This window comes from Aythya fuligula, chromosome 27 (genome assembly GCF_009819795.1).
Source record: "Aythya fuligula isolate bAytFul2 chromosome 27, bAytFul2.pri, whole genome shotgun sequence".
Classification (NCBI taxonomy): Eukaryota; Metazoa; Chordata; class Aves; order Anseriformes; family Anatidae; genus Aythya; species Aythya fuligula.
The window spans coordinates 4,871,842-4,885,688 of NC_045585.1; the positions used below are offsets into that span (position 1 = coordinate 4,871,842).

Consider the following 13,847-nt stretch of genomic DNA (forward strand, 5'->3'; position numbering starts at 1 on the left):
GTGAAAATCTCTTGGTTTAGGATGACTCAAAACTGCCTCTTTTCAGGAACCTCCATCCTTTCCCCAGAGGGGTACGTCTCCTTCTGGGGATGCTGAGAGAACACACTGCAGAAGGAATTTTCTGCTGGTGGGGAGATCAATCCGTAAGGAGGAATGCCCATTAGCTATTTATCAGAACCAAAACATGAAAAAAGCATTGGTTTTCTATTCCAAGTCTAGAAAGCACTCAATCTGTTGTCCTTTCTCATTCTTCCCCACTACTGTACTACAAACTAAACTTCAGATAGTTTATTCCAGGCTTTCCCTTCTCAGCCTCAAGCTCCGATATTTGCTTCAGTGGCTCTCCCTCAGACAGTACTGCAAAACTCCGTGTTTTCTGATAGGGCCCCTAGAACAACTGCAGAATCAAGCATTACATCATGTTGTTGATAGAGTGATCGGAAGCAGTTAAAAAGAAGAAGAATCACTGCCCTCTACAAAGGTCATACCAGAATTCATCGGCAAAGTTTGGTCACGCACCCACCGCGGTTCAGATCCATGCCTCACTCATCCCACTTCCAGATTCTCTTCCTTTGATCTCAGTCATCATACTTTACATTTGGTGCCAAAAGCCATTACGGTACCCTGCTAACACACGTCCACTGCGTTATCTTCTAAAACAACTTGCCATCTGCTCTCCACAAGGCACCCCTCCTTCTAATAAGACGGCTTGGATCCTGCCAGTTGCAGACGCTCAAAGCTCAGAGGCCAAAGCAGCTAAATGCCATCACAAAGACACTCTGTATTTCTCAAACACCTGGGCTCAGCACGTGCTTATCAGCCAGGTTTGGTACAGCTGCTACGTAAACACAAACGTCCATAATCCCTTTATTCCTAACGAGAAAATGCCAGTTTGCTATCTGAGTTTAAATGCTAGGTTGTTACAGTGCAGACCCCCGGCAATTTTGCCTACCTGTTGACCCAGGAGTTGTTTCAGGAGAGGACGCATTTTGCACTGTTGCTTTTTCATTTCTCTGATTTGATGAAGAATTAAGTTTTTCTTGTCCTTTGACGCTTATTTCTGTTTTGTTACCAACTCCCTTTAAAAAGAAGAAAAAAGATTGTGTTAGCCTGTATCTGTGTTATTGCTAACACCCGTACTAATCTACCACTCAGTCCCAGAACAGAAACCTTCGATACAACACACACACACGTCATGAGCTGTACTACAGAGCTGCTTCTTTGCAGAACTTTCCATCCCTCTCCATCTCCCCTCATATACAAGGAAAAAAAAAAATATTCCAGTGACTTTTCTAAACATTACCTTCTCTCTAATGCTTAGGATGAAATAAATACTCTCCAGGTAGAGAGGCAGAAGGAGGAGGCAGAGAAATAGTCCTAAACCTTTTCCTTACACTGACTCTGAGAAGCTGCTGTGCACCTGAAGGAAGCTGGGAGGCAGAACTCATTTTAGAAGTCTTATGCAAAACGTAGTTATTTTTCAAAATATTATTAACAGTTTTGTCACCTTATCTGTTTCTCACAAATAAACTGCTTTTAAGATTTTCAGAGAATTGTTCCCTTATTTTAACTAGTAAGCTGGAATTAAACAACTTTAGTATTTCAAACATGTTATTAGCAAAAGTATGACCATCTGTAGGGAGCTCCTTGGCCAGCAGTCAAAGTAGTTACTACCAGAGACTTTGGGATGCCCTGAAATTAGAGGTTTAACACAACAGAAGATTGTTATCGTAGCCTGGCTTTTGTTAGATCTCTCCACTGAAAGAAACACGTAGTGTAACGTACAGTGGACACAAGTTTAAGCTCCACAGCCAGTCAGGCTTGGGGTAACGATGAGCAGGAGCCGTCACTCCACAAGGCACATACCTTAGTAGAATAAACAAATTGATCGATGAGCTTTCCGTCCCCAGCAGCATTCTGAAGGGCAAAAACCTGTTCAATTTTAACAACTGGAGACATGTTACACTTCTGAAGATCCAGGTTGTGCATGGTTATTGAAGCTGGTAAGGATTTTCTAGCTGCAGCGGTTTTCCATGCGATTTTCACAGGAGGTGGCTCCTCCTCTTCCACGCTCGACTGCCTCCGTTGGCTTTGTCTTCGCAACTCCGCACTGGAAGGCGACGCTGCTACCACGTTGGCGTGCTCTGCCTGGGTGTTCAGTGCTGGCTTTGGACGTCGGTTCTTCTTGGTCTCTGACTTAGAAGCAGCAGTCTTTTTGCCTTTTGACAAAACCTCCTCTGGCTCTTTGTCTATATAAATGAAGGTGTATTGTTCTATCCTTTCTTCCCGAGTCATTTTCAACGCTTTCTCAGCATGGGCAATACCAATATCCCACTGAGCTCGCTCTCTTTGCGGCCTTGGTTTGCGGATCTTAAGGAACAAAGACAAGCAGCTAATTACACTGAAGAATCCCGAGGCTCTTCAAATCTCGCAGGCAGCAAATTTACGGTTACTCTCCATTTACAGTGTATTTTTGAAAGGTAGACTGAGAATTCCCCCACTCGGAGCACAAGCAGACACTCTAGCTAGATTGTACCACCACTACCATTAAAAGTGTCTGCCCTAAATTACAAATTCACTGGAGACGAGCAGGCAGTAATCACGCCCACGATTCTGCTATGGGATACAGAATGAAACCTGATTTACCTTCTTCCAAATTCTCCATGTTTTTCCATAAACATCCTTTCCTTTCCACATCAATATTCTGATTAGCATAAATATTGACTCAAGTAATCCATCTACACAGAAAATAATTGCTGTAACTAACACTTCCTTTCAAATACAGCAATGCAGAAGGACATATGCACTAGTAGCAGGGGCTGAAGAGTCTCCTTTAAAATATGTATTTGCCACAGAACTGGTTAACAGTGAACGCACAGATGTTTTTATTTCATTTTCTGACGGAGATGTAAAATCATCTCCAAAGCCCAGGATGACAACTGCCACGATGAGCAGACAAAGTTAAGCTACCAGAATTTTACCAAAATTTTTCAGGAGGAACATGGAAACATTTTAGGTATCTTCGTGAGCGCAGACAACCCTTCACGCAGTAAGGCACTGCCGTGTCTCACAGCTGCACCCATGAGTTTCACTTTCACAGGCACCGTTAATGCTCTTCTACAGTTTGTGTTCACCGTACCTTCTGCTTCTCAGAGTGGTTGCTGGCTTGCTTAGCAGCCTCTGCCAATAACTGCTCGTACTGTTTGTGTCCTTTGTACTCTCGAACCCTCTTCTCGTGCACCCACGCCCGCTCCGGCTGGTTGCTAAAAAACTGAACATGGTATTCACGGGCACCTGAAATTGAGAAATTCTAGTCAGCAGTTTTGTTAACGCCACCTCTTGCGTTCAGCTTACGCTCTCCTACCCCACAGCGCTCTGCTGCTGCGGTCGGAAATACCTCGCTGAGCTCAGAACTACGACAGGCCCAGATTCAGGGCAGGGTAAGACGGGAAGTTGAGTGTGCCCTGCCCATCCCGAGTGCTCTCACCCTCACGAGCGTCTTCTCCTAACACACTGCCTTGGGAGACGTGCACCAGCAGGGGTTGCACAGGCTCGTTTGCAGAGGTAACTTAAAAAGCACTGGTTTTGTGCACTGCAGCAGTCGTTCAGCTCAGAATACAACCGAGCAGAATCCATCCCACGAGGGGAGCTCACAGACGAAGATTTTGCATAAAGGAACAAGTACAGACACCTGAGGCGTTCTAGCAGTCAGCCTCCTCCCTTACCTCTTGTGTTAATTTTGGTATGAACATCAAGCTGGGGGTCACATGAAACCATGCAAGGCCACCACGGGTACGTCCCCACCTTGGACCAAACCAGATCGCCAACCTGAAACTTGACGTCATGGGCGCCTTGTGTTGGAAGAGAAGGCAAGAACTGCTGGACCTACAAAGAACAAGGCAAGCTTAGCAGCCACGGGAGACAACTCCATGCACCTGCAGATACACACACGCTGTCCGCAGGGATTTGTTATTTTTCTCTTGGGTATCACCGGGGTTTGGTCATCTAACGTGGGACAGACATTGCTGAACAACGTGGCACGAAGGGCTTGCACACAGCTAGGGTTTACACACATAGCCACCAACAAACCAAACCACAACAGCCCGCCACAAAAAAAAACAACCTAAAAAATAAACCAAAACAAAAAAGAACAAACAAAAAATAAAAAGGTAAGAAGTTTCTGCTTTGTAAGTTGATTATGAATGTTGTAGACTCAAATAATAAACACAGTGTGAGAGACGGTTTGACACAGCAGTGATTACCGAGCATTTCAGAAAATGGCCACTGATTTATCTGACAAATGAAGGTACCCATATCGTAACTGGAACACAAACAGTAACACAAGGGAAGTTCAGAAGGCGTCAATCAGTAGGTGTACTAACCGGGGCTTCCTCCAACAGTGCATCTTCTCTTGGTCTGTCTGCTAGCATGCTAAGCCTCTCATTTGGTCTCTAGGACATGGGTAAGAATGAGGAGGAAAAAAGGAAAATAAACACAAACAAGATAAGGGGGCAGTAAAACCAAAGAAAGCATAGTAATGAAACCAAACAGGAAAAATAAACAGCAAAGAGAAAAGCAACCATGAACCCAGGAAACAGAAGCGTGAGGATTCCTTATTCCCAGCTCAAAACAACAGCAGCATCGCAGCCAAACGCCTCTTCCCCTCTCCGCTGGTTCCGTTCCCGTCACACCTCCACAGAGCAATGCTCTGCTGCAGCAGGTGACAGCAAACACGCAGGGGCATCAACCAGCTGCCATCCCACCCAAAGGAACGTACCGGCTCCAAGCAGGGAAGGACAGACAGAGGAGATCCACAGGAACACGGTGAGCCTCACCGCGTACCCGGGACTTGCAAGAAGAGCTTTAAAAACTGATATTAAAGATTCAATACGGAAACTGAAAGATCTGTGTTGGACTGCACGGGGTTGATGAGTGTTTGGGGGATCAGAGAACGGCAAAAAAAGACCTGTGAGGGCATTTCCAAGGCAGGCTGAGCAGCCCATGCCCTCTGTCCCATGGAGGATTACTTCAGGGGCTTGGCAGAAGGGCGCTGGGACAAGCCCCGAGGTAAGAGGCGGGCTGCCAGCACTCAACGGGACGCAGAGCAGGCGGCAGAGATGTCGGGAGCCAAAGGGCTCAGGGAAAAGCAGGAAGAGGAGCCAGAGTCATGCAGTGGGGAACTAGCAGTGCTGTTAACCCAAATTACACCCAGCTCGTGTAAAGCCAAGGCCCCAGCTGGCCACTCAGAGCCCACAAAACAATCGTTAAGAACAAGCACGTTGGATTTGCTGGGCAGAAATCACTCCTGCCCAGCCCAGCAGAGCACGGCGCTGACTTCTGCCCTCCTTTCCCCTCCGTGAGCTCGTGGAAACCTCGGCTCTGGCAGAAGCTCTGTGCTGGCTGCACAGGAAGCCTGCACGACGCGCTGCCGGCTTCCGCTGCCCGCAGAGCGCAGCCCAGGAGCAGAACAACTTCTTAGAACAAATCCTCACGGCGTAAAGTTCAGCGGTGTTTGTATAACATTTTCCTTTCCAATCAGCGTTCCCTGCGCAAAGGCTCTGCCACAATCAGGGCTTGGCACTGAGATTGCAGCACCGGGAGGAGGAAGCCACCGTGCAGCACCCTGCCTTCAGGGAACTGCTGAGCCCGAAAGCACAGGGCAGCGAAAGCTCCAGCAGGAGCCCTGGCTGTAAACTAAAATCAGCGTGGTAGGGACAAGTCTCACCCCATCGATACCAGAAGGATCGTGCAGGTGTACACCAGGAATGTGGATGAAGATTAAAATAAAGCAGCGCTGTGATCCCTGCAGCTGTCCGAAAGCCGGGTGAGGGCTGTGGGAGCAGCCTTGAGGAAGGCAAACAGAAGCTGCCAGGTGGACAAAAGCAAGGCTTGGATTTCTGCGAGCCCGGGCTGACACATGTAGCACATGGCTGGGAGCTGGGAATTTTAGAGAGGCAAAGGTTTGGTTCGGTCTGGGGAAGTCAGCACAGCAACAAGACCGAAGATGACGTCCTGGTCACGTCCTCTGCGCCAGCCCCGCTTGTAGAATACAAGAGCAGCAGCCAAAGGGACGGGCACTGCTGGAGCTTTGAGAGCCCGGCCCTGGTAAGAGGCAGAGCAGGGCAGAGCTGACAGCCTGCCGTGGGAGCAGCCCTGGAGAAGAGGGCAGAAAGCCGTGCTAACAGCCTGCCCCCTCACCTCCGAACGCACTGCACTCACTGAGGTTTATGGCAAAGTTTGGGACATCGCAGCAGCAAAGCCCTCAGCACCACCGCCACATCATGGAGGGCACAGACACAGCCCCGGAGGCCTTGGACAGTCCATTTTATTTGTTTATTTTTATTTAATTATTTTAAAATCTCACTGAACTTCGCCAGGCTCAAATAAAGCAGAAGCTCGGGGTCCTGCTGCAGCACTGAGCTGACCCCTGGGGGAACTCTGCCCACCGGATTAGCGGCTCTAAGACCTGTAAATATTCCTGGTAAGAGAGGGGCCAAATTAGCAGGGGCCAAATCTTCCATTCAAATAAACACTTTTAAAAGTAAATAATGATAAATCAAGCTTATGAACCTGCTACACCAGACCAGAGCCCTGATATGGAGTGCGAGATCTTCTCCCAAGCCCACCAGAAGCAGCGGGCACCTCCAGCCTGGGACACGGAGAGACGGGCGTCACGGAGCGAGCAGGAATGGGCAAGAGGAAAGGAAGCAGAAGCAAGGAAGTGGCCGAAGGGTCTGAGGAAAAGAAAAAGGCCAAGAGGACCAAAGAGCAGCAGCCCGTGCCTCTGCCTCCTGGAATCCAAGCTGGAACACCCCCGCACAGCCCTGTTACAAGGCACGGCGATGTCCATCGGCACCAGCAGTTCTGAGGGTTTGCTGAGCCAGCTGCTAGTTCGGATTTGCCTGGAGCACTGCTTTCTACCAGCTCCTGCATGCGCCACATCAACAGCTCTGGCTTTTAGTACAACATCACAACATTCACACATCCACCAAGACCTCACGGCCATGGCCAACACCAGTCACACACCAAGCACGTTCAGACACCGCACAGACCCAGGGACGGCGCTCTGGGTGGATCTGTGCTTTGGAGAAGCAGCCGATCATTACCCCTGGGGAATCAGACTGCTCCTATGACATTTAGGAGCTGTGGTGATGAATGCTCCAGGTAACCTGCATCTCCCCAGAACAGCCCAGCTGTGCTTCGAGAGGCAGCTTCAGGAACTGCGAGAGCTCCAACCTCCAACACTGCCCACAGCGCAGCCAACTCTGAGCATGCTAAAGTGCTAATATTAAAAGCATTAAATCAACTTTTCTGATGCTTATTTTTCATTCGCAGGCTTCTCACCACAGCTCTGTTGCTCTACAAACACATTCCCAGCAACCTAATACAGAGCACCTGACAGCAGGCACGGCCTCGGGGCTCTCGGTGCGCGCACACCTAGGAGCAAGGGAACGCACGGCTCGAGGCGCACGCTGCAGCACCAGCAGCGGGCACACGGACGGCTGACACCCTTTTTCCACTTACATTTTGCTCCTCTGGTTCTAGTTTGGGAATTTTGTGCGACTTGCGCTCTTCCGAGCGGGAAGAGTCGTGCTTGCTACTTTTTTTCCTTTTCTCTTTCCTCCCCTCGTGTTTCGCCTTGGCGTACTCGCTCGCTTGTACTTCATTTAAAAGGTCCCCGCAAAGGGAGGACTCGAACAATTCCCTGCCGTTCTGGATAGTTTTGGTTATTTTCAGTTTGATCTCTGGCGAGCCAGTCTTCTTTGGGATCCCCGTTTGCGAACCTGAAGGCGGCGGCGGCGGAGGAGGAGGCGGCTGGGGAGGGGGAGCTTTGTCCAGGACTTCGTGCGGCCTCGCGCTGGAGTTTTCCATTGGGTAGTACTCTGCGGGGCCAAAGTTCCTGACGGCGCCGAAGCCGTTGGCCGAGCCATTGGGGTACTGGCCGTACGCCTGGTACTTGGCCGGGGGCTCGTAGCCGCCGCCGGCGGGGGGGAAGCCGTTGGTGAGGGGCGGGAGCTCCTCGGGCGCGGGGTACTGGAAGCCCGGCTGCAGGGCGCTGTCGTACGGCGCGGGGCCGGCGTCTTCCGCGGCGTCGCTGCCGGCATCAAAGGCGTCCTCCTGGCGGACGTTGGCGGAGTCGATGAGCTGAGGTGGCTGCTGGATTGTGTTTCCCATGATCCCTTGCATGAAAGAGAACGAGAAATCCATTGTTCTGCTCCGGCATCCTCAGCTCTCCCTTCTTCTCACAGGGCCTGCGGGCACAGGGGCAGAGGGAGGCAGCGTTACAGCAGCAGCCCCGGCACCGAGCACGGCCACCCCCGGGCTCCCCCCGCCCCCCAGCAGGGAGCAGCTCCTGCAGCCGAGGGCTGGCGCTGCCCCAAAAGGGCCCTCGCACGGCTCTGCAGGGCAGCGTGCTCCCGTGTGCCCCTCCTGTGCCCCTCCTGCTTCTCCGGGACAGCTGAACAAGTGGCACAAGCACCTAGAGGTGCTTCGGAGCTCCGAGGCCGGCTGTTGGGAAGGCCGAACAGTGGTGCCCAAATGCAAACCACGCCACGGAGCCCTCCTTGTGTGCCACTGGGACGCGTGGCTGTGCCGCAGGGCAGGGGGAGGAGGCCCTCAGCCCGCCCCACCGCGCAGAACACCCCGTGCTGCCCCCACACCACGGTCCCTGCAGGCTGAACACGCCAGGGGAGGCACAGAGAGCACCCAAAGGACACAGAAACAATTTCTCGTCCTCCCTGCCAGACTTCGGGGCTGGGGAGGAGCCCTTGGATGGCACAGACCCACGGCAGGGCCCCTGCTCAGCATCTGAAGCAACCAGCACCCAGCTCGGCTGCTGGCAGAGCTCAGGGGGGGCTCCCCCATCCCTCCCCTCACCAAAAGCAGAGCCGAGCCTGCCCCGTTTGGCTCCGGGCGGGCAGAGGGGAGGGCTGCCCCCCTCGCTTCCCCTGCTTATTTTACCATCGAGCACCCAGAGCTTAAATAAAGGCTGATCACAGTCCAAGGGGGAGCAGCCCCAGCACAAAGGATCCCAAACCCGTGCTCGGTCACAGAGGTATCACGGGGGGGGAGACGCCGCTCGCCTTCCATTTGCCAGCTCTATTCAAACACCAGAGTCAGACTAAACCACAGTCAGATTGCCAAAACTCAGAGGCTCAGGAGGAGCTTCTCACCTTCGTTATTATTAACGAAGCCCTCCCCTAACCAACCCCGATGTTCAGCACGGAGGACGCACGGTGACCTGAGCACAGGTCCGAACACCAGCGTGCAAGGTCAGCTCAGCCCTTCCAAAGCAAACACTGCCCCGGGTTATTTATTCTGCTCGCCGCGGGCACGCAGCAGGGTGGCTGTGCCCTTTCGGCCAGCGTTTGGTGTGACACCAACACCTCCCGCTGTCACAGCAGGAGCCCCCACAGCCCCGTCCCCCACCTCTGGGCTTTCAGGTGAGGTTTTGTCTCCAGCACCGCCCTCCTCAGGGACTGCCAGGAGAAACTGAGTCACAGCAGCAACGAGAACCTGGCCAGCATTGTGGTACGTGCTTTGCCAGCTCCGTCCTGGGGCTATATTCACGTTGTGCTCATCCCCACTGCCCGGTGCCATCAGCCAGGGCACATCCAGCACCATAATTAAGGAAATTTGGGGAGCGACCTAAGAGCACGCGGCCGTGCAGCAGGACCTGCCAGCTGCAGCAGCTTCAAATCCTGGGGCAGTGAAACCACGGCAGCTCCCAGCCACAAAACCCCCAGTGAAGCGTTGCTGCTGGTGGCAGGGGTGGCACACACAGCGAGAGCACTGCCTATCGAGGTCACAGCACCCCACAGCTCCCCACAGCACCCCACAGCTCCCCACGGCCCCCGCCCATTCCAGGAAGAGGAAGAGGAAGAGGAACTGCCTGTGCTAGCTGCAAATTAATTGCTGCTTTGCATCTGCCAAAGCGAGGAGCACACAGATTTCTCCCACTGGTTGGGAATTTCACCCCAGGCTGTTGTTATTTGTTACTAAAAACAGAACCAATCCATGGGGCTCCTCTGCAGAGCTCCAGAGGAGCCTCAGCTTGCCCCACGCGTCCCGCAGGGCTCACCCACCGGGCAGGGACACAGCAGGACCAGGGGGATAAGTGTTGGAGTTACCCAGCTCAGCACTTTGGGTTTGAAATCGGGATTTCTCCTCTCCCTTCACCCAGCGCTCTGACAGCTGCCCAGGCGTTTAGCTCAGCACCAGCCCCACGTAACACAGCTCAAAGCAGCTCACCCCAAGTGTTGGTGGGGATATCCCAGAGGGACAGCATGCAACAACCCCTGGGAGAGCTCAGCCCTGCAGAGCAGGCAGCCGCACAGCACCCCACGCTGCGTTAGGAGCAGGGCTTTGCTCGTGGCACACGCTGTGCGAGCAATTCTGCTTTGTGCTGTCCCTGCCTTGCTTGGGGGAGCAGCGGCCGCTCCCTGCTCAGCCCCCGGCACCGCCTGAGCGCTATCGGGGACAGCCAGGGGCAGGGCAGGGCAGGGGCTGCTCCTCCTCAGCTCTCGGAGCAAGTCCCGAGCTGGAGCAGGCCCTGTGTTAGCAGCCTGCTTTATTTCCTGACGTGGACACACGTGTGGGTTAGCAAACCTCACATCGCCATTGGGACTGGACCGAGAGCTGGCAGCTGAACACAAATCCAGTGGTTTTTTAAAGCAATTCCCTCCCCGAGCTCACCTGAACAGAGCAGAGCTCGGGGCCAGCCCCTGCTTCACAGCCGGGCACTGCCACAGCTGCTGCCTCCCTGCGGGCTGCTCTCAGCGCCTCCACACGCTGTGGCTGCTCTCCTCCTGCAGAGCTTCTCCTGGCCTGCTGCGATCCACGCACCCATCTCTCACTCTCCCCCTTCCCCAAACCCAACCACTCTGCTCCCGTGGGAGCTGTGAGCGGTGCTGAAGCCGCTGACACAGCACCAGGAGGGATCCTGAGCACGCGGGACCCTCAGAACAGAAACCCAGCGCTGCTCTGTGACAGCCTCCCAGGTCCCAGCACAAGGAACAGGCCCCGAGGCACCGAGGGCAGGCTCCAGCCCCGCAAGCAGAGGTGGAAGCAGCGTGCAGCGCCCTGTGCTGCGCCCCCAGCACCACTCCTCTCCCTCCAACCCCGCTGAACAACAGCCTCAGACCCTGCAGGGAGCCCTCAGCTTCCAGACAGGACCCGCACCGGGCACGGCACCGCTGGGACACCGCAACTCACCCCGCAGGCAGAGGTTAACGCGTGCAATTTCATTAGTTCAAGCACAGGAAATGATTCCAAGTCATTTAGGCACGAAACTGGTACTTTTTAGCAATGCTGGGAGCAACGGGGAACCAGAGAGACCTTCAGGACCCCAGCTGAATTTCCGACCCAGAGAAAAAGGAGCCTGCTCCCTAGCACTGCGGGCAGGGCCCTGCCTGGAGGGGAACCAGGACCCGTCAGTGCTAAGGACTTTTGTTTGGTTTTGTTTGCAAAAACTTTTCGTTTTTGTTTGCAAACACAGCCCCGTGCTTCGTGCTGCGGCCAGGAGTCACAGCTCGAGGCATGGGGGGAAGAGGCAACTGGGATAAACCGGGAGGAACAAGCTCTGCTGGGGGCAGGACCCGGCTGGCCCCGAGCACAGGTACCAGCCGCTGCTAAAACCGGCACGGCACACCAATATTTTACACCCAGAGCCCATAAAACCTCCTGGAATGATTTTACCCATTCTCACTGCCTGCTGACAGCCACCACGTGCGTGACCTACGATGGCCCAGCACTTGTTGGGCTGGAGGCCTTTAACAGAAACACAGGGAGCAGGAACTGCCCCGCTGGGCTCCTGCTCCCAGCACAGCTCCCCTGCACGCAGACCTGCCTCAGAGCGGGTCGCAGATTGCTCGTGTCCTGCTCCCAGCCCTCAGCGAGCCCTGAGCCTCTCAGCAGTCGCCCCCAGCCCTCCAAACCCATGGGTCTGGCCCAGGCAGGCTGGGCTGGTTCCGAGCTGCCGCACTTGATTTCCCTCCCGGCTCCACTCTGCCCTTCAGACCCCTGAGGCTGCCCAGCTCAGCACCCCTGGCAGCTTGGCTGGCATCCTGCTGCAGCTCAGCACCGACACCTGACAGCAAACTCCTCACTAGACCCTATGGTGCCCGTGCTTTTTCTGCAGCCGCATCAAAACCAGCTGGGGAGCCACCTCCCGGGGCACTACAGCCCCTGCGCTGTGAGAAATAACTCAGCAAGAGGCAGGAGTACAGCGACCACCTGTAGGTACTGCTGCGTTGGGCATTCACGGGCTGCTCTGTCTCGTTTTGTCCTGGATACCTGTACGAAACCCCGCAGTATTTCCACTTCCACACCCTGGGCCCGTGCCCAGTTTCCAGCCGGGCGCAGACTCGTCAGCAACTACAAATTGCAGCCTGTGGATTCGGACTGACTTCACCTGGCCCAAGCAGCCTCCTCCAGCAGGCACCGCAGGTGAATCAGAGGCCTCCTGACAAACTTTGCTCAATGTTTAGAGCTCGCGGTGAGGCTGGTCACCTCCCTGGGTACCTTCCTACAGGCTCTGAGTGCCAGGAGAATCAGCCCCGTCTGCCAGAGGGTTCTGACACGGCCACTGATACCGAGCTCCCCGCGGGGGAATGGAAGGAGCCACCTCGTACAGACACTGTGCGTTTAGAAACAAAAGGGGTAGCAGGAGTGTGGGGCACCCGCTTGTTCTGAAGAGCCTCAGAACTCAAGCGAGGGGCAAGGAATAAATCCTCTGGCTCTCTGGGGAGGCTCAGAGCCCAATATCCACACAAAACCAGGAGTCAGAGCTTTGGCAGCACCGAGCACTGTGTGAATCACAACCCGCTCACACGCATGGAGGCTGAGCTAACAGCCCCACGGCCCCACAGCCCCTGCACCACCGAAAATCACCCAAAGGCTGTGAGAAAACACCACAGAGCCTCTGAGCCGCTCGTGCTGCGGCTGGGGCAGGCTCCGAGCAGCTCCCCGGGGCTCCCAGCTCCCCCAGCAGCCCCGGGAGCCCCCAGGCCGCGGCTGAGCCTCCCCTCAGCGACCCGCAGCCGCCTCCAGGCCGTGCTCCGAGCCCCGGAGGGGAACCGGGACACAGGGACCGGGACAGACGGACACGGACCGAGACACACGGACACAGCCCCGAGGCACCGGGGCACGGAGCGGCGCCGCGGGCAGGCTCCGGTCGCGGCCCAGCGGCCCTGAAGCCGCGCTCGGGGCCTGTCCGAGCCGTGCCGGGCCTGCCCCGGCCGCTCCGCTCCGTGCCCGCCGCGAACATGGCGCCGCCGCCCCCCGGTGCCCGCCCGCGCCGCCCCCGCCCTCACCTTCCGTCAGTTCCATTCTAACCGCCCCCGCCGAGCCCCGAGGAGACAAAGGCCGGCGGCGGGGGCGGCGGGGCCCGGCCCGGCCCGTCCCGTCCCGTCAGGCCGCCGCCCGTTGCCCGCAGGCCGCAGCCCGGGCCTCGAGTTCCGCGCCCCCGCCGCCGCCGCCGCCGCCGCTGCCGCCGCCGCCGGGCCCCGCCCCGGGAGGGCTGCGCGGCCGCGGGGAGGCGCCGGGCGGGCGGCGGGGTGAGGCGGGCGGGGGGTGAGGCGCTGCGCTGCGCTGCGGGGCCGCCCCGGGCCCGCCCCGCGCCGCTCCGAGCCCCCGGCCCCGGCCCCGGCCCCGCTCCCGCGCCGCCGCCTCCGCCCCCCGCCGCTCCCCCGCCGCTCTGAGCCGCGCCTGCGCGCGACGCCGCCTCCCATTGGCTGCGCCGGAGGGGGGCCGGCGCGGGGCATGCTGGGGGATGTAGTTCTGGGGGAACTACCAGTGTGGAGCTGGCCCCAAAGGCTTCCCCTTCCCCTTCCCCTTCCCCTTCCCCT

General features: G+C 55.9%; 1 protein-coding gene across 4 annotated transcripts in view; it reads right to left on the bottom strand.

Moving 5' to 3' along the window:
- The window catches only part of NSD3 (nuclear receptor binding SET domain protein 3), a 37,852-nt gene extending 24,448 nt beyond the window's left edge, over positions 1-13,404 (bottom strand). For 3 of the 4 annotated variants that reach the window (XM_032204032.1, XM_032204030.1, XM_032204033.1), the window contains exons 1-7: positions 13,314-13,404; positions 7,525-8,252; positions 4,383-4,451; positions 3,726-3,885; positions 3,140-3,294; positions 1,867-2,370; positions 953-1,079 (exon numbers count right to left, since the gene is read on the bottom strand). In XM_032204032.1, the coding sequence (XP_032059923.1) occupies positions 953-1,079; positions 1,867-2,370; positions 3,140-3,294; positions 3,726-3,885; positions 4,383-4,451; positions 7,525-8,208 (1,699 nt within the window). In that variant the 5' untranslated portion in view covers positions 8,209-8,252; positions 13,314-13,404. The remainder of the gene's footprint in view (positions 1-952; positions 1,080-1,866; positions 2,371-3,139; positions 3,295-3,725; positions 3,886-4,382; positions 4,452-7,524; positions 8,253-13,313) is intronic. The other variant, XM_032204031.1, reaches the window with a different exon arrangement.
- Positions 13,405-13,847: the final 443 nt, after the last annotated feature.